At 40.7% G+C, this 17,823-nt stretch overlaps 2 protein-coding genes across 4 annotated transcripts in view; both read left to right on the top strand.

The window, feature by feature from the left end:
- The first annotated feature begins 130 nt into the window (after positions 1-130).
- Positions 131-5,189, top strand: LOC113129700 (ryanodine receptor 3-like). Its single transcript, XM_026305748.1, has 7 exons — positions 131-274; positions 908-994; positions 1,223-1,449; positions 1,786-2,593; positions 2,917-3,117; positions 4,348-4,450; positions 5,026-5,189. Exons 1-7 carry the CDS (start codon positions 131-133, stop codon positions 5,187-5,189), a joined length of 1,734 nt encoding a protein of 577 aa, XP_026161533.1.
- Positions 5,190-9,981: 4,792 nt separating this feature from the next.
- Positions 9,982-17,823, top strand: part of LOC113131570 (ryanodine receptor 3-like) — a 33,595-nt gene continuing 25,753 nt past the window's right edge. For all 3 annotated transcript variants that reach the window (XM_026309106.1, XM_026309191.1, XM_026309015.1), the window contains exons 1-14: positions 9,982-10,088; positions 10,256-10,370; positions 10,959-11,091; positions 11,969-12,072; positions 12,263-12,398; positions 12,676-12,862; positions 13,025-13,133; positions 13,221-13,341; positions 14,258-14,427; positions 15,153-15,373; positions 15,641-15,731; positions 16,472-16,612; positions 17,078-17,241; positions 17,411-17,489. In XM_026309106.1, coding sequence (XP_026164891.1) covers positions 10,048-10,088; positions 10,256-10,370; positions 10,959-11,091; positions 11,969-12,072; positions 12,263-12,398; positions 12,676-12,862; positions 13,025-13,133; positions 13,221-13,341; positions 14,258-14,427; positions 15,153-15,373; positions 15,641-15,731; positions 16,472-16,612; positions 17,078-17,241; positions 17,411-17,489 — 1,812 coding nt within the window. In that variant the 5' untranslated portion in view covers positions 9,982-10,047. The remainder of the gene's footprint in view (positions 10,089-10,255; positions 10,371-10,958; positions 11,092-11,968; positions 12,073-12,262; positions 12,399-12,675; positions 12,863-13,024; positions 13,134-13,220; positions 13,342-14,257; positions 14,428-15,152; positions 15,374-15,640; positions 15,732-16,471; positions 16,613-17,077; positions 17,242-17,410; positions 17,490-17,823) is intronic.

The following is a 17,823-nucleotide window of genomic DNA, read 5'->3' as shown; positions in this document are numbered from 1 at the left end:
AGGTAAGATTTGCAAGAAAGCATTTTTCTATATTTGGCTACTCACGTATTTTAGCAATACAAATGTATGTCATGACAAGATGAATGACTGATATTTGCACTCTGATAGTGTGAAGAGGAGTAACTGCTACATGGTATGGGGTGGTGATGTAACCAGCACTGCTCACACCTCCACTCGCAGCAATGTGGACTTGGAGATTGGCTGTCTAATAGATCTGGCCACCGGCCTGGTGTCCTTCACCGTGAATGGCAAAGAGATATCCACACATTACCAGGTACCCAATATGAATGAACTGTGGAAGCTAAAGGAATAATTCAGGCAAAATCTGGCTGTATATTTCAATTGAGATCTCCAACAACTGTATTTTAGAATTTTTTTTATATTTTTTAAGATCTTGGGTGTTTGGAAACTTTATAAAGACTTACAGAAAAGTCACATGTGCAGGGGCCTTGCCATTCAGTTCCTTCAACCAAAAGGTCATTTATTTATCCATGGCGGTCATACCACAGGCACTACCTGTGCATTTGTCCAACCCCCCCTGCTGTTAGTCCATCTGCAATTTATTCTGTTGACCTTAAGAGTGACTCGTCTTCTGTCTTTGCATATTTTCACAAAGCAGTGACATCTGTATTGTTGAATTTCAGACTTTACAATTTGCCAGTTCAGATTTATTCTGAGTGCTAAATCTTAAAGAACCTTTCGAAGGGTATAATCTTCTTAGTTCCCCCTCAATGAGTCACCCCGCCAGCCAACAGTCTTGAATAATCACACAAACAGACACACACACTCATGCACACAGTAAGTAGTGGACTTTCATGACGCATCGTTAAGCCGCTTTTGCGCCTTCACAGGCTTTTGATGTGTGCTTCCTGTTTGGACCTGGTATTAACTTCTTTTTCTGTTCCAGGTGGAACCAAACACTAAACTATTTCCTGCGGTGTTTGTGCGGCCTACTAGCCCAAACCTCTTCCAGTTTGAGCTGGCTAAAATAAAGGTAGAAAACAGCTGTTTTGCATGTGTGATGCAGTAGCTACATGTGTAGCTGTGTTCATGAGGGTTAATGTTTTAGCATGCTGATGTCTAATTGGTGCTTGCATCAGTTGTTCAGAGTCGAAAAAGAGCAGCTCATGCAAGCAAGAAAGGTAGCAAGTACCTACTTGTTGGCCATCAACAATTAGTAATATTTCTTTAAATGCACCCTCTGTGTGTTTGTCATCTTCAGAATGCCATGCCCCTCTCATCAGCCATTTTTAAGAGTGAACACAAGAACCCAGTGCCCCAGTGTCCACCCCGACTAGATGTCCAGACCATCAATGCAGTGCTTTGGAGCCGCATGCCCAACACCTTCCTCAAGGTGGAAACAGCCAGGGTCAATGAGAGGGATGGCTGGGTGGTACAGTGTGTGGAGCCACTGCAGATGTTGGCTGTACACATACCTGAAGAGAACAGGTAGTGTACATATACACACACACATAACACATACAAACAATGTAAGGAATAAGAATAAATAAACTTTAGGACAAAAATTACAGATTTAATTGATTAAACAATAATATAAAAAATATTAGAGATGTAATATCATTATTATGGGCCAAAACATCAGGATGGTGACACCTACAGTGTTTCCAATGTAAGCTACATTGTCACCCACAATATTAAACACACAACTGTCATCAAAAGAATTAACAACACTTTTTATTTTTTATGGTAAATAGTTTCTGTCATGACTCAGACATAATCAGAAAATCTAAATTGGTTTTGAAACACTGTCTCTTGCTTCCAAAGGTGTATCGATGTCATGGAGCTGTCTGAGCAGGAAGACATGAGGAGGTTTCACTACCACACCCTGAAGCTCTACTGTGCCCTGTGTGCTCTGGGTAACACCCGTGTTGCCCATGCCCTCTGCAGCCACCTGGACCAATCCCAGCTCTTATATACCATCGACAATCAGTACCTGTCTGGCATGTTACGTGAGGGCTTCTACAATGTCCTGATCAGCATACACCTGGAGACAGCCAAAGAGGCACGACTCATGATGAAAGATGAGTTCATCATCCCTGTGACAGCTGAGACACGATCCATCCGTCTCTTCTCTGATGTGTCCAAAAAGCACCGCCCACCAGGGGTAGGCCTCAGTACTTCACTCAAACCACGTCTCAACTTTGCTCCGCCATGTTTCATCAGCACCAAACGGGAGCAGCATCTGTATAGTCCCCAAATCCCACTGGATGCTTTAAAGGAGACGGCAATTTCCATGTTGGCAGAGGCTGTTCAAGGTGGAGGGCCCCATATTCGAGATCCCGTGGGAGGAGGTGTGGAGTACCAGTTTGTGCCAATCCTAAAACTCATTAGCACTTTGCTGACTATGGGTGTATTAGGTAGTGAGGATGTCCATAAGATCTTACTGCTCATTGACCCAAATGTGTTTAGAGATGCACGTGAAGAAGGAGCCTCAGGGGCATTAGACAAAGAAGGACTTACAGGGGTGGAAGAGAAGGCAGTGGAGGCTGGAGAAGAGGAAGCAGCCAAAGAGGCTACACAGCCAATGAAAGGCCTTCTGGAGAAGAGACTGCCTGAGCCTGTGAAACAACAGGTAACAATGATCATAATAATGAGCAGAGACATCAACTTTAGTGTGGTAAACTTTTTGTATAAAAAATAAAACAACATCTTTATCTGCAAGTCCCAATTCACTGCTAAAGACTATCACAACTGTGCTCTCCATCACTGAACTGTAATAGACCAATTCATAAGTTAGTCAAACATGAAATAGCTCTGTCTACTGAAGAAATAATCTTTTAGTGAGAGTAAAAGTGTCTCATAAGGCTGTTTGTATGTATTCCTAAAATGTGTCATTGTAACAGCTGCAACAGTGGTGCAACAGTATTTCTTGTTTGCCTCCTCCCTGTTCCCCAGATGTGTGAGCTGCTTCACTATTTCTGTGACTGTGAGCTGAAGCACCGCATCGAGGCCATCGTGTCGTTTTCTGACAGCTTCGTCTCTAAGCTCCAGTACAACCAGAAGTTCCGCTACAATGAGCTGATGCTGGCTCTCAACATGTCTGCTGCTGTTACTGCAAAAAAGACCAAAGAGTTCAGATCGCCTCCTCAAGAACAGGTGAGACGAGGCCACAGTAACTGCAGGGCTGCTGAGGGGGAAAGTCAAAACAAAGATGTATTAACATATAGAAATTAGCGCAGTGTGAGTTTCACCTAATTGTCTGTGCCAAAATTGTGCCAAAAAATTTGTTTAATTTTTTTCTCACTACACATTAAATATAATTTTTACTGACATTTCACGACATATTTTATTGTTATAGATTATGTAATATGGATTGTATGTTATATTATATTTTCAAATATATTAGAACGGAAGATGTAATAAACATAATTAGCAATGCAATGCAAATCAGTGCACCATACCGTGTCTGTAGTTTTTGCCCTTGAATCTTTAACATTGAAGTTAATTTACTTTTTAAACACAACATAATTCTGAATGGGTGGTGTGGTTTAGAAAACTGATACATGCTAATAGGACGGCATTGTATGGAACCATTCCTTAACAAACTATATGTGTAGTTACATTTTAAATGGGAAAATCTGCATACATTCAAAGTGACTTTAACTGCAGATACAGTTGTTATTAAATGCTGCTGCAAAAAAGAAGACTGTCACTACATTACAGGTACATACTGCTTCATTGTGACATCTTTACACTTTCTTTTTTACATAAATCACACCTTTGTTCATGTCGTTCTGATGCGTTTCATGTCTGCCATGTGATGCTCATGTGAGATATAGGTGAATGACAGGAACTGTACATCAGGTACAACCAATGTGTCTTACAATAAAGCACACAGTCTGAAGAGAGTCACGACAATAGAAGCCTGCAGGCTCCCTTCAAAGGATGAATGCAACCAGATAATTCTTAGAGGATATTTTATGTAATTTCTATAATTTTCCACATATAGCACACACTTTTGTATTGCTGAATTCTCTAAATTTGGTTCAGTGACCAAGAATGTTCCCCAAAGCACTCTGCGCATGTGTAGCAAATAAAGCCTCAAGGTAAATTCATCCTTCTTGTCTGTCATTGTTCCAGTGAGAGTGTGCATACACACACACACACACACTATATCCCTTTAGGGTCATAGCTGGAGATAGAGTTCAGTGCTTCACAGCTACTATAAGGACTTGTCGTGGTGTCCTTCAGTCTGTGAAGGCCAAGTGAAAATTAGCCACTTTAACTGTTCTGGGATTCCTACAATGGCATCACATTTTATTCAAATGTCTTTTGAGGGTTATTTCATTTGATTTGTGTCTGATTTCATATGTTCCTAAATTTTAGATCAACATGCTTTTAACCTTCAGTATGGGTGAGGACTGTCCCTGTCCATCAGATATCCAGGAAGAACTCTATGATTTTCACAACCAGCTGCAGCTCCACTGTGGTGAGATGTTGCTCATGCAAAACCTTTATGAACTGCTTAGTTTATCATAAAACCTGTATTGTTATATTTTGTATTCTTACATGACTCCGATTGTGCTTTTAGAATCTAATACAGGCATTTAATGATGAAAGTTTATTTTTCAAGAAAAAAAATATAGAACACTGAACTAAGTGTTATTGTTTAATATAAAATTGCATCAACATCAGTTGAATTGTGCCAGTGCTTGCTCTCAAAAATGTCCCCCCCCCCCTCTCTGCATCTCTTTCTCTCTCGCAACAGATGAATTATGGTTCAGTGCTTCTCAGATTGCTCTGACATGTCGATGTTTTGATAAATAATTGAATTGTCTAGCCTTCCATGGCATTACCGATCTAATGGCAGTTTCAGCTGTGCCACATAGCACTGACCTGTCAGGTCAACTTCCACACAGAAAACAATAAAATTACCACAACATGGGAGAGATTTTGTACATCCCATGCTGTGGCATGTTCGCCAACCCCACAGGAAGCCCAGCCTGACGGATATATTACTTTTATATGCTCCAGTCATACCGTGTGTCTGTCTGTGTTGTGTAGGAATCCCTATGGAGGAAGACGATGATGAGCAAGATACATCTATTAAAGGGCGCCTCCTAATGCTGGTGAACAAGATCAAAGGCCAGTCGCACAAAGCAGCACAGCCCACGGAGAAGGAGCAGGCCGCACCATGTGAGGAAGTCACTGTTTTACTCCAGTACTAACTAACACTGAAATAGAATATTAATTTCATTTCACTTTCTTGGTAAAAAGCATCAACTTAAGCACTGCTTCGTAACCATAGCAACATATTGAAACAGCAGCAAGCTCTAAACAGTTAAATCTTTGTTAATGGCAGACTTCATTTTCTTTTTCACCTCACAATCCAAATGTCCAAGCCTAGCCAAAAAACATCCTTGAGCAAGACACTGAAGTTGTTTTTTTGTGTTTCTATAATTGCTTACATTTGTCATATTCCCGTAAAAGCACAAGCTCTAAACTCACACTGTCCATTTTCTTCCCCATGAATTGTGCTCGTTTACAGTCTCTTTCACCTGCAGCTGTAAGAGCTTTCTGCCTCTGTTCCCTACTCAGAGGGAGAATTAAAAGCAGGAGCACCTGCATTACAGCTTTAGTCCCCATCAATTTGTCTGCCTGGTGTCATGTGGACTGAAGCAGTCATTTCTATTTCAATTTCTTTTCAATTTCATTATGGTAATATGGAACCGGGTGGAGAAGAAGCTCAGGAGTGAAGAGCATCTTCTTTCAGCTGCTCAGGGAGATAAGAAGGAGAAAAAAATGTATAATAAAACTGAATCTTTCCTCTGATTAAACCCACAGACACATATGTACGTGCTTGGGCAAAAACTACGCTATCATGATCACAACACAGGACCAAATCACATTTCAGTCGAAGCACACAATAAATGGGGTGCCAAACAGTATAAATACAGAACAAGTTGTATTTAATTTTGTATCCCTAGTACCCCCCAGTGTAAGGGAGCACCAATCAAGTTGGGGATTACATATTAGCTGGTTTAAAAAAAAAAAAAAAAAAAAAGAAGTGCACCATTTTGTTCTGTTGGCCTTCAGAATAGAAAGCAGTGTGTTATATGAAACTGCTGTTCACCAATTTAGTTTTATTTATTAGGCTACATCTTAATTTATGGCAGCAATTTTACTCTCTGTATATATGGCCTTTCCTGAGAACTGCTACAATAAAACAAGACTAGTGTATCTGCCTCCTGCTGCCTAGATAGAGACCAATGCGAAACAGGGTATTTTAATACTTTTAAAATCAGTGTTGCCATCACATACCATTGTCTATTCTTGAACACACTGCTGGAAACCAGAAGTGGCTAATATATGTGTTGCTGACTGTAGATGCTGAAAGGAAATATCTGTCCTGGGAATAGGTGTGACCCTGATGTGTAACATACAATACGAAAGCACTGATCTCCAAGGAGCAGGGCAGGATGGGAATAAGGGAGTCTGTACTTCATCCTTAAACGAGTGCTTTGGGTTTTCTGCAAGGCATTGTGTAAGGGCTGATTGGTTAGAGGACTGGGTAGTGTTGACAGGTGCAATTCAGGGCTATCATTTCTGTAACAGCAAGCAATAGAAAGTGGGGGGATGGATTAACACAAGGGAGTGAATGACATTACCTTTACTTGCTAAAAGTACCTTTTCTTTGAATAATTTTGAAGTATATAAAGTTGATTTGGACGTTATATTTGTCTGTTTTCTTGACTTGTCTGGCTATAAGACTAATGTTCATGGCTTTATTATATATTCTGACTTATATATAGATTTATATATATTCTGGCAGCTCTGTGAGTATGGAACCCCAGAGTAATCAAAATAAAAAAAGTAGGACATTATGAAATAACTAATTATTTGAATAAAAATACATATTATTTAAATAAATATACACAATTTCATATATGGTCATATGACCATAAAATTGTACACATTTTTAAAATCCAGCATTTATTACAGTTTATTGCAAAAGCAGTTTGTCCAATGCCAATTTACCCAGTATCCTTTTTATTACATAATGCTGTTTTTTTAGCCGAATGAGTCTGTCTGTCAATCAAGGCTAGGAGGACGGGACCAGTTATGTGATTGGCTGCTTGTTTTTTTTCAGACATACTTAAGCAACAGCTCATTGAAAGCACATAGGTTTTGAACACTTTGGGCTTCTATATGTGAGGCTGCACTTAGAGCTTAATGCTAATGCAGAAACAATGCTAACACAGTATAACAGTGTGCAGTATGTTCACGGGCGTTCACGATTTTGGCGGCTGTTGGGCATTTTGTCATAAACTAAAATATTGCATGGCTTAAAATGAGCTGATGATGATGTACATGAACACGTGGACTAGCAAGCAACTATTGGTGTAATGAAGTCAGTACATGATTTGCATAAATAAAATCTGCTTTTCAAAGGTTATATGACAAAGAAAATACCTCCCAGGATACACACAGTGTATGAAATATTCATTGTATGTGGAATGAAAAAAGCTGAATGTCAACATATTATGTTTTCTAAGAACATCCCCCCAGGTCACTTCATATGGTTGATATGGTTTTTGTTTTGACTTACCTTGTTTGGAATTAGTTGAATTTCTTTGTAGGCACAATGTCTAAGAATTGTATGTGAGATTTGATGGTATTCATATATTTTAGAAATATAAATATAAGATGAAGGTTGCCAGGAGGCAGCAGCATGGCCAGAAGGACAATGACATATATCCTGTGTGGTGACTTTAGCTGCAATTTCTCCTCCACCATTCATGTCATCTTACTCAGCAAAGATAAAGATGGTGCCATCATTTTTGTTGTCATTTCGTAAGATGGAAGTAAAAGGAGCACAGAAGTCATTTTCACCCTCTATTGAATCATTTATCCAGCAGAAACATTTAACTCAAAGACATGATGGCTTGTCTTGAAGACATCGGTGTTTGTGAGAATATAGGAATAGTGTGTGATGTCTCATGCCATAAAACCACTGGCTTCCATCAGTGCTTTTCCAGAGAAGTCAGATTTGCTTGTTGCGCTGTGGTGAGGGATAAGTGCTGGAGGGTGTATTTAAGAGCAAAACAGACAGACAGAGAGGGAATGAACAAGCTTGTTTGATGGTGTGACAGAATGAGAGTCAGGTGTTGTGAAACAAGTTGGCTGAGAGGGATAAATGTCTATTTTCATTTTGGACCAAGCTGGTGCTTCTGCCCTTTTTCTGACGCCCATGCAACTCTCTGAGGCAGGGTCGGTTACCACCAACTGCGACAGTCTGCTGGCTCCCCACCCGTCAGACAAAGCACACAACCTTGAACTGATTGACAGCCTGGTGTCACATAGATCCAATCAACCAAACAGTCATGGGGGACTTAAAGACACAATTACCTACTTGCAATACTTTTAAGGAAATCAGTTGCGTGTAATTATAACTGTCTTCTATGGTCTTCACATGTCTTTCTGTCCTTCATGTGTTCATACTCCAAGAACACACATACATATATACTGTATGCACATACACATACCCACTCACACACCCTATTGATCCAGTTTTAATGAAGCCTTAAGGGTAACCCACATACAGGCTCTCCAAATAAATATCTTCATTTAACCTTAGAAATAGTGTGTACTGTACAAAACTATTAATACACCTTCCATTTCCCCTTCCTTATTCTCTATATAAAAGGGCTTCCTCTCTTCTCCACTGAACTGGGTCTTGTCATGAATGAATTCACACTGTGTTTTCCTTTTGCTGAAAATAACTGTGACATGGCTGAAACACAACTGATTACCTCTCTTTCAGCGAAGTGAAGACTTGTTGAAGCGGCTGTGCAATTCTGTTAGCTTGACTGAAGCCACGTGCAACACTTTGAGGGAGCTGTCTGTCTTTGTTTTTTCTTTGGTGTGTGCTCAACGTCTTATTTGCATCACTGAGGCAGTTTGGGAACGCAGCCTTTGAATTGGGTCTTTTTTTTTTTTTTTTTTTTTTTCAGTGTTAAAGTATTGGCTGAGTAAAACTAGAAGCACCCAGTCACCTTTATATTATTTTAATATTAGTCTGCGAGATCTTTGTTTTGGGGTGTGTGTAGCGGTGTGTCTACACCTGTGTGTGCTTAAGAAAGAATTGCATTAAGGAGGGTTGTTGCCTTGTGGTACCTAAGTTAATGGAAGGAATGTTATAGTATATTTTCCCCTTAAGACTAATGATATGCAGTGAGGATTACAGGACTATTCAGTCGGTACTTTGCTGCTGAAGCAAGTGTCTCACTACAATTTGTAAATGTGATTTTATCTTATTTTTTAAAATTAGAAAACCCTGTATTATTAATTATTAGATTGAGACAACACACGTCTCACACACACACATTATCCAGCTCTGCAGTTCCTCTCATCTCTACATAGCGTTTAGTCATCTTTAGTCAGAATGAGCAAAACGGAGCTACAGTAGGAGAGTGAATGAAATTACATTGATCAGGTTGCCAGAAACAGTTATCCAACTGAAGGCTAATGCCTTCACACATTTGCCAGAACTTTATATATTATAATCTTTACAACTTGTTCCACTGCTCAGACAAATCAATTTTTGCTGCTTTAACATTGTTTAATGATTTCACATTCATTCATCTCTGAGAATATGCTTTGGCTTAAGTCATCTCCATAAAGTAAATAACCTTCAGCAGTTAACTATTATGTGACATAATATATAATATATTAAAGGGACAATTCAGTGATTTCACATGCCATGAGCTACATTGTCCAAGTGTAAGATCCTGAGCAAAAAAATAAATTCAATATCAATAAATAAATTCAATTCAAATGTCTTTCTTTCCAGCTAATCTGAAGGAGCTGATCTCTCAGACGATGGTCAGCTGGGCCCAGGAGTGTCACATCCTGGACCCAGAGCTTGTACGCAAGATGTTCAGTCTGCTAAGGAGGCAGTATGACAGCATCGGGGAGCTGCTCCGTGCCATGAGGAAGACTTACACCATCAGTGCTACCTCCGTGCAGGACACCATCAACCTCCTGGCCTCGCTGGGTCAGATCAGATCTCTGCTGTCTGTCCGTATGGGAAAGGAGGAGGAGAAGCTGATGATTGATGGACTGGGGTAGGTCACTATAATTGTGGCAAACTTTTCGTCCCAAAATTCCTTTTTTTACATACATGTACATTGCTTGTCTTAACATGTTAGTCCTTGGCTTTGTGCCAGTTTGGTGCTGTTTTCCAGTGAGCATTTGATATTTAATATTTCTCTCTTTTTTTTTCTATCTCCAGTGACATCATGAACAACAAAGTGTTTTACCAGCACCCAAACCTAATGAGAATACTTGGCATGCATGAGACCGTCATGGAGGTCATGGTGAATGTACTTGGAGGAGACAAATCCCAGGTTTATCAACTTGTACCTCCATATTTATCTTGTTTTCAGTGGGCTGCTTGAAGTGACACCCACAGAGCTCATTGCACCACCTCACCAGAAATGATGTCTGCTCACTAATAGAAAGTTTGTTTTAGTCCAGTTTTGTGTGTGATGAGTGAAGCATGGTCACTGGGTGAGTGTGCATTAATGCAGATGTGATCGCAGCTGGTGGGCTTTCTCCTCTGACTGACAGCAGCAGAGTCTGAGAGTGGGAGCAGAAAGGGCAGAATGTGGCTAGCAGCGTGTAAAGGTGTCAGGCCTTTTAGATGTTAATTAGGAACATGTGGAAGAATTTATAGTAACAAACCCAGAGGAAATCATGACAGTAAACTCAGTAGTCCAAAACCAGATGTTATCAAATTGCTTTTTTATTGAAGGACAGTTTTTTAGCAATGTTTATACATGAACATAGTTGACTATGGTCATAAACACACTAGACCGATTCCTGGAACTGTAACAGTGTTTACTGAATCATGCCAATCTCACAATTCTTTTGTACTAAAAGGCAGTCAGGTCAGATGGTAGACTGTGCTTAGTCTTTATGTGCCCATTCCACAGGAAATTGCTTTTCCAAAGATGGTGGCCAGCTGTTGTCGCTTCCTGTGCTACTTCTGCCGGATCAGTCGTCAGAACCAGAAAGCCATGTTTGACCACCTCAGCTACCTGCTGGAGAATAGCAGCGTGGGTCTAGGTGAGTACACTAACCCAATTATAAATTAACCAAATCTGCCAAACTGTGGAATATGCTGGAGGATGGACTTCGGCATAAAGATGTTGTTTCTTAGTTGCCATTCCTTGTGAAGCAAAGGCCAAACATATCTGTAAAACTCTCCTGAGTGTATGAAAAAGAAATTCAAAAAGTGACAGCTTTGTTATTAATATGGGCGTTACACTGTAATCACCCTTTTGCCACCATACGACTTGTTCAGCACCACTGAGCTCACATATATCATCCTCGCACCTGAGTAGACGTGTGTGTAATTGTGAGTCCAAGCACACAGAACCTGTCAGCAGAAAGAGCTACTCATCTCATCTTGTGTTAGATGGCAACACCACAGTCTACAGTCTACACTGCTAGGGTGAGAGAGTGTCTCCCTCGTACGCACACACACATGCACCCACTAATGAAAACCTGCTGTATATATATATACAATATGCACACACTTCACATATTGCTTGATAAATAGCTGACAAGTTATAAGTTATGTAGCTGACAGTATAAGCAAACAAAGATTGAAATATACGGTAAGAATGAAATCTAAAATCTGAAATATATACAAGTTATAATCACTGTATTATACATGATGGTGTTTTTGGATATGCTGTGCTACATGAACTGGTTTATAGAAACACTCTGGAATATGTATATATGTGTCCCTTGCAAATTAGCAGAAATCTTTGCATGAACACATTTTTTTACCAGCTGTTGGCAGATTAGCTGCTAGTGATGAGTGGAAGAAGTGGAAACATCACCCCCTGCTGTTTGAGCAGCATTTGGTTGAAATTTGAACACAGACACAGGCTAAAAGAAGATACAGCAGAATACACTAATAACTCTATATTTGTAGCTTCGCCAGCTATGAGGGGCTCCACTCCTTTAGATGTGGCTGCATCCTCAGTAATGGATAACAACGGCCTAGCCCTGGCACTGGAAGAACCTGATCTGGACAAGGTAGAACCTCCTGTTCCTTTGAATTGTGAATATCAATTCCTTATAGAAAAATGTTCAATCACAATTGTGGCATCCATGTACATGCATGTTCTTTCTAAAATTAGGAGAAATTTATAATACTCAAGTTGATAAAGGATTACAATCTGGGAAGTAATGAGCATATTTGTTGTAATGTGTCTTGTATCTGTAGGTGGTCACCTACCTAGCAGGATGCGGACTCCAGAGTTGTCCAATGCTTCTGGCTAAAGGTTATCCAGACATCGGCTGGAACCCCATTGAGGGAGAGCGCTACCTTTCTTTTTTGCGGTTTGCTGTCTTTGTCAATGGTATGACTGCCATTGTTCGTCTTGTCCTCGCTTTCTTTCTTTGAGCCTCTCACTCTCTCTTTCTCTATCTAAACATGTAGAAAGAGATAGCAAAAGACCTTCATTCAGTAGCTAAAGGCAAAGTCTACCTGGGGTTTTGCCTGAGGCTTAAGGATTGTGATGTGTGTTTGTTAGAGGTGCAGAATGTGTATGTGCTGAGTTTTTTAGCTGATGCCAACTATGTATTTCATTCTTAGTCTGTATTTTCTCACATCCATACATATGATTTGTCTCATAGGTGAAAGTGTGGAGGAGAACTCCAGCGTCGTGGTCAAGCTGCTCATACGTCGTCCAGAGTGTTTCGGGCCTGCCCTGAGGGGAGAGGGAGGGAACGGCCTACTGGCTGCCATGAAGGAAGCCATCAAGATCTCTGATACCCCAGCTTTGGACCTGCCAGGCTCTGTCCAGGGAGTCAGCGCTAGCGTGTAAGTCATAAAGATCAGGCACAGCTTATCAGATCAATGCTGAGAACTAACTCTTAAGATTAGCTGCTTTATCCCCCTTGCCTTGCATCATTTTAATTATTAATTCATTTCTCTTCCTCTTTTTTTCTTCCTGTTCTTACTCTTCACTTTTTCCACTGTTAGGTCTGCTGATGGTGATCACGAGGAGGAGGTGGTACACATGGGCAATGCCATCATGTCCTTCTACTCGGCTCTTATTGACCTGTTGGGACGTTGTGCCCCTGAGATGCATGTATGTTTGTTAAACTGTTAAGTGTGATTGTGCTTTTTAGGGTCCCGCTTTTGTTTTTCCTATTTCACCTGCTTTTCCCTTGTTCAGCTCATCAACAAGGGAAAAGGTGAAGCTCTGCGTATTCGTGCCATCCTGCGCTCTCTGGTGCCGATTGAGGACCTTGTGGGAATAATCAGCATACCACTCAAAATGCCCATCATCAACAAAGGTACTTCAACCCAACACATAATAGTACAATGTACAAGGAAAGTGTATTTTCATTATGAAAAGGAAACAGATTAGGAACTGGATTCTTACTTCAGGCATTAATAACAAGCTTGGGGGGAAGCCTGGTTCGAAAAAGAGAAACTGCAGATGAACAAAGAACATTCCTTCATGAGGCATATTTATACCAGTACTGCATTAACAGATATACCCTCTACCTTGGGTGATGGTCTGTGAATAAAGCTGAAAACTGTGGCAGGGGAGAAAAAGGCTTTGCTGCAGTGTCCTCTTGTTCTTGTACTGACATATACATACAGCATATTCCACCATGAACCAGAAGACAAATATTAAAATGTTATGTATGATCAGAAAACACCTGTCAGCAATATAGCTTTATACTTCCGTCAGAGGACACATCCTTTTCATTTGCACACTGGATGGAGCAGGATGTCAAGCACACATAAAAACACAATGGTTGCAAATCTGTGCACACCGAGTGTACGGTGGAAGGTTATTGATTCCATTTCACTGCTCATGCCTTTTTAATCAGCACAACACTTTGCTGCACACTCCCATAGCTCTGAGTAAGCGAGATCATTTCTATAGTGAGCTGTCTTGCTCTATTGATTTATCTGCATAAGCATGGCAAGACTTGCCTCTTAAATTTGCTGCTGTGAGCACTGCCACACAAGCTCTGTCAGCCAAGAGTAAAGACAGCGAGCTGTGGCTCCAGCACCAGAAAACTCTCATCTACACGCTGCTGCATGCTGCCTAATGAATACACATGACTCTCCTAATCAGAAGAGACTTGTCATTATGTAGTATAGTTTGTACCAAGGGTATTTCACTGCTTCACACCTGCGACAAGTACACTGTTCAAAATTATTGTGCCTGCCTTTCTCTCTATTTATTTGTCTCAGATGGTTCAGTGACAGAGCCAGACATGTCTGCTAGCTTTTGTCCAGACCACAAGGCCCCCATGGTGCTGTTTCTGGACAGGGTATATGGTATTGAGGACCAGAGCTTTATGCTTCACCTGCTGGAAGTAGGCTTTCTTCCTGACCTGAGGGCTGCTACTTCTCTGGACACGGTGGGTAAAGCTGACTGTAATGAATGGCTGGCCTCTTTAACATGAACTTCATCAAGGAGTTTCAGGATCAATAATATTGGACAACCTTTTATACTAATGAGAAGCCCCTCATTAATTACATCATGGTTTTATTTTCAGGAGACTAATGTAGTTGTTCTTTACACTTATTCATTAACAAAAACACAAACCAAAATTGTTTAAAAATCAACTCTAAAACTGCTCAACTCTAAATTTCCAAATCTATGTGTTGCAGTCTAAAATGAATTGATCATCACATAATATGGTATAAGCTCTGTGATAGACTGGTGATCTGTTCAGTGGCCATCTTGCCCAGTGTCTGAGATTGGCTCCCCTTCCACAATTGATAGGAATAAGTGGTATAGATGATGATGGATGGATGGATGGATGGGTGGATGTTTACAATACAGCACAGAAGTACACAAGGGATTTTTTCCCTGGAGTTTTATGTGCATATGCTGTGTACAGTGTTAGTTAACCTCCTAGACATCAACGAGAACCCATAGCAAAGGCTGAGTATCTATGACTTTTTTTTCTCTCCCTTTCCCTAATGTCTGCCCCACTCAAGATTGTTAATGTGATAGAAGCTGAGCATGTCACTCAACCTTCTCTTATCAGACATCAGGAAAAACACTGTGAGAAGCCCCATGCTAATTTAAAAAGATGACATCACATGTTGTATGACCTGTGACCCTTTCTTTCTAAAGGAGGGTTTATGCACCACAGAGACAGCCCTAGCCATGAACCGCTACATCGGCTCAGCCATGCTGCCCCTCCTCACCCGCTGCGCCCCCCTCTTCGCGGGCACTGAGCACTACGCCACCCTCATCGACTCCACTCTTCACACCATCTACCGTCTTTCCAAGGGCCGTTCACTCACCAAGGCCCAGAGAGATGCCATAGAAGAGTGTCTGCTGGCTGTCTGCAAGTGAGGAGCATAAGAAGCTTTCTATTAGTAGAGTCGAAAGTTTCTGTAGCGAGTGATAATGCACCAAACACTCGTGGTATCTCAGCTGGCAGGAATAGCAGCAAACAGTGGTATAGTTTATCAGCTTTCTAACAAAATTCTCAGAGCCTGGGTTCCCAAAATATACCTCTAAGTCAGTGTGACAAAAGTGTTCAGAGTCTAAAGATGTGATGGGTAAAGTTCAGCTCAGGGCAGCAGTGCTTTTATCTCTCCCCCCTTATTCTGCAGGCACCTTCGTCCCTCTATGCTGCAGCAGCTCCTGCGCCGCCTTGTCTTTGATGTGCCCTTGTTGACTGATTACTGCAAGATGCCTCTCAGGGTGGGCAACAATGTTCACTTCACTTTTTTTTACTCCATGCTGCCCTTACTGCATGACTTAGTTATTTCCTGTCAACCTCATTATCTGTCGGTTACTTTTAATGAGTTTTTAAACTTTTTCCTTCTTTATCTACATATTTAAATCTTAGATTTGTCCAATGATCTAGCTTTTTTTTAGCTGTTTTTAGGCATCATTATTGTTCTTTTCTATTCTGGTTATTACTTTATCCATCCATTCAGTCATTCATTCATCTGTCCATCCGTCCATCTGTGTATCTCTGCTACATCAGTTTGTTCAGTGGTCAACTTGGTGGTACTGTAAATAGCATCATGGAGTTTTCCACCAACTCCTTTCATTACTGGTGTTCACGTCTCTCTCAGAATCTCACACATTCACAGCTGCACATTTCTGACACACCTGTGGTGTTAATCATTTGGTGTGGAAGAAGTGGAAAGCTGGAGGAGGAGTGAAGTATAGGACTGCATAATTGCAGTCTTAGTGGCTCCACTGCTCCATCCGTGTGGTCACAGGAGAGGGTGTATGACAGTCTGAGATTGGCTTGTGAAATGGCAGACACATTCTTGTACTTTTATGTACACACATGGACTTTGTGTGTATTATACATGCATGAACCAGAATCACTTCTTCTGTTTGCACAGACGGAATTTTTGCTGCAAGTAATTAAACTATATATGTATCACTCAGTACGTCTTACCCTTTGCCCTCTACATATCTTCCAGCTGCTAACCAACCACTATGAGCAGAACTGGAAGTACTATTGCCTCCTGTCGGGCTGGGGCAGCTATGGCACAGCGTCTGAGGATGAATTACTGCTCACCAAGAAAATCTTCTGGGGGGTGTTTGATTCTCTTTCTCAGAGGGTGAGGAGCCACTCAAGTTTTTTTTTTTTCCCTTTGCATTTCATTATGATGTAATTACATCATGCATCATCAGTAGGCATTGCCATGTTTTTTCTTCCTGTTAAAAACATTGTTGAGTGCGATACCATGAATGTTCTCCAGAATAATAGCTTGATGGCTAGACCCGGCACATCTCTCTGAAAGTGCACTCATGAATGGAGGGTGTGCAGAAGGCTCGACTGGAAAATATCAATATCTGGACAGCCATTTAGCATGCTGGTCCTTCAGCTTTTAGAATAATTCTTCATTAATGTCTCCTGAACTGCCCCCTGTTATTCTCAGATTAGAATGGCTGCACAGTTTTACTTAATTCCCATCTTAAATGAAAAACTAAACAGATTACTTGCGCTTGCTAAATAACAATATTGATTGCGTATCAGGACCTAGATTTTGAATATAATTCTAAGGCTTTCTTTCTTTATGCAGAAATATGACCCAGAGCTATTCAAGATGGCCATGCCTTGCCTCAGTGCCATTGCTGGAGCCTTGCCCCCAGACTACGTGGACGCCTCCATTAGCACCACTGTGGAAAAGCCTATTTCTGTGGATGCTCAGGGCAACTTCGACCCCAAACCCATCAATACTGCTAAGTAAGCCATGTTGGCGTCTGATGTCATTGAGAAATAGATGTACAACTTGACTTATTGTATCATACCTGTAATAAAATGCACATCCAATAAATAAAATGCAAATGTACATGGTTATATAATATGCATTTGCATACACTTACTGAATAATTCTTACACTATTCTGTTCTAGTATTTCACTTCCAGAGAAGCTTGAGCACTTTGCCAACAAATATGCTGAGCATTCCCATGAGAAATGGTCTGCAGAGAAGGTGAGTCAAAGACCAGTAAGAGTCTTCATCTGGGAAAAAGGGTATTAAATGATGCTAAATTAGACCTGCAGCAAGTCATGACTGTTGTAAGAAAAGGAGAGAACACTAAAATGTCTCTCCATGAAAAAATGCTGCACATGACAATAATCAGCTGAAAAGCTTTTTGGCCAAATGAAAGAGAAAAAAAAAATCAATTTGGATCATTATCTTGAAAATATTTGTTCCAGTATCACAGCACTGTTCTCTTTGATGTCGTCTCCTTTTTGTTGTAGTTGAAAGGGATGCTCATGCTGGCAATGATTATGCTAGTCTCTATGTACAAGGCATTTGTTCA

This window comes from Mastacembelus armatus, chromosome 22 (assembly GCF_900324485.2).
Source record: "Mastacembelus armatus chromosome 22, fMasArm1.2, whole genome shotgun sequence".
Lineage (NCBI taxonomy): Eukaryota > Metazoa > Chordata > Actinopteri > Synbranchiformes > Mastacembelidae > Mastacembelus > Mastacembelus armatus.
Note: the sequence above shows the minus strand (reverse complement) of the source record. Positions and strands in the feature narration are given on the sequence as shown.

Excerpts from the sequence above, each read along its gene's own strand:
- LOC113129700 (XM_026305748.1), top strand. The coding sequence starts at position 131 with ATGGTATGGGGTGGTGATGTAACCAGCACTGCTCACACCTCCACTCGC. Across the intron at positions 1,450-1,785 it reads CACATACCTGAAGAGAACAG|GTGTATCGATGTCATGGAGC; the intron begins GTAGTGTACATA and ends TTGCTTCCAAAG. Across the intron at positions 3,118-4,347 it reads GATCGCCTCCTCAAGAACAG|ATCAACATGCTTTTAACCTT; the intron begins GTGAGACGAGGC and ends CCTAAATTTTAG.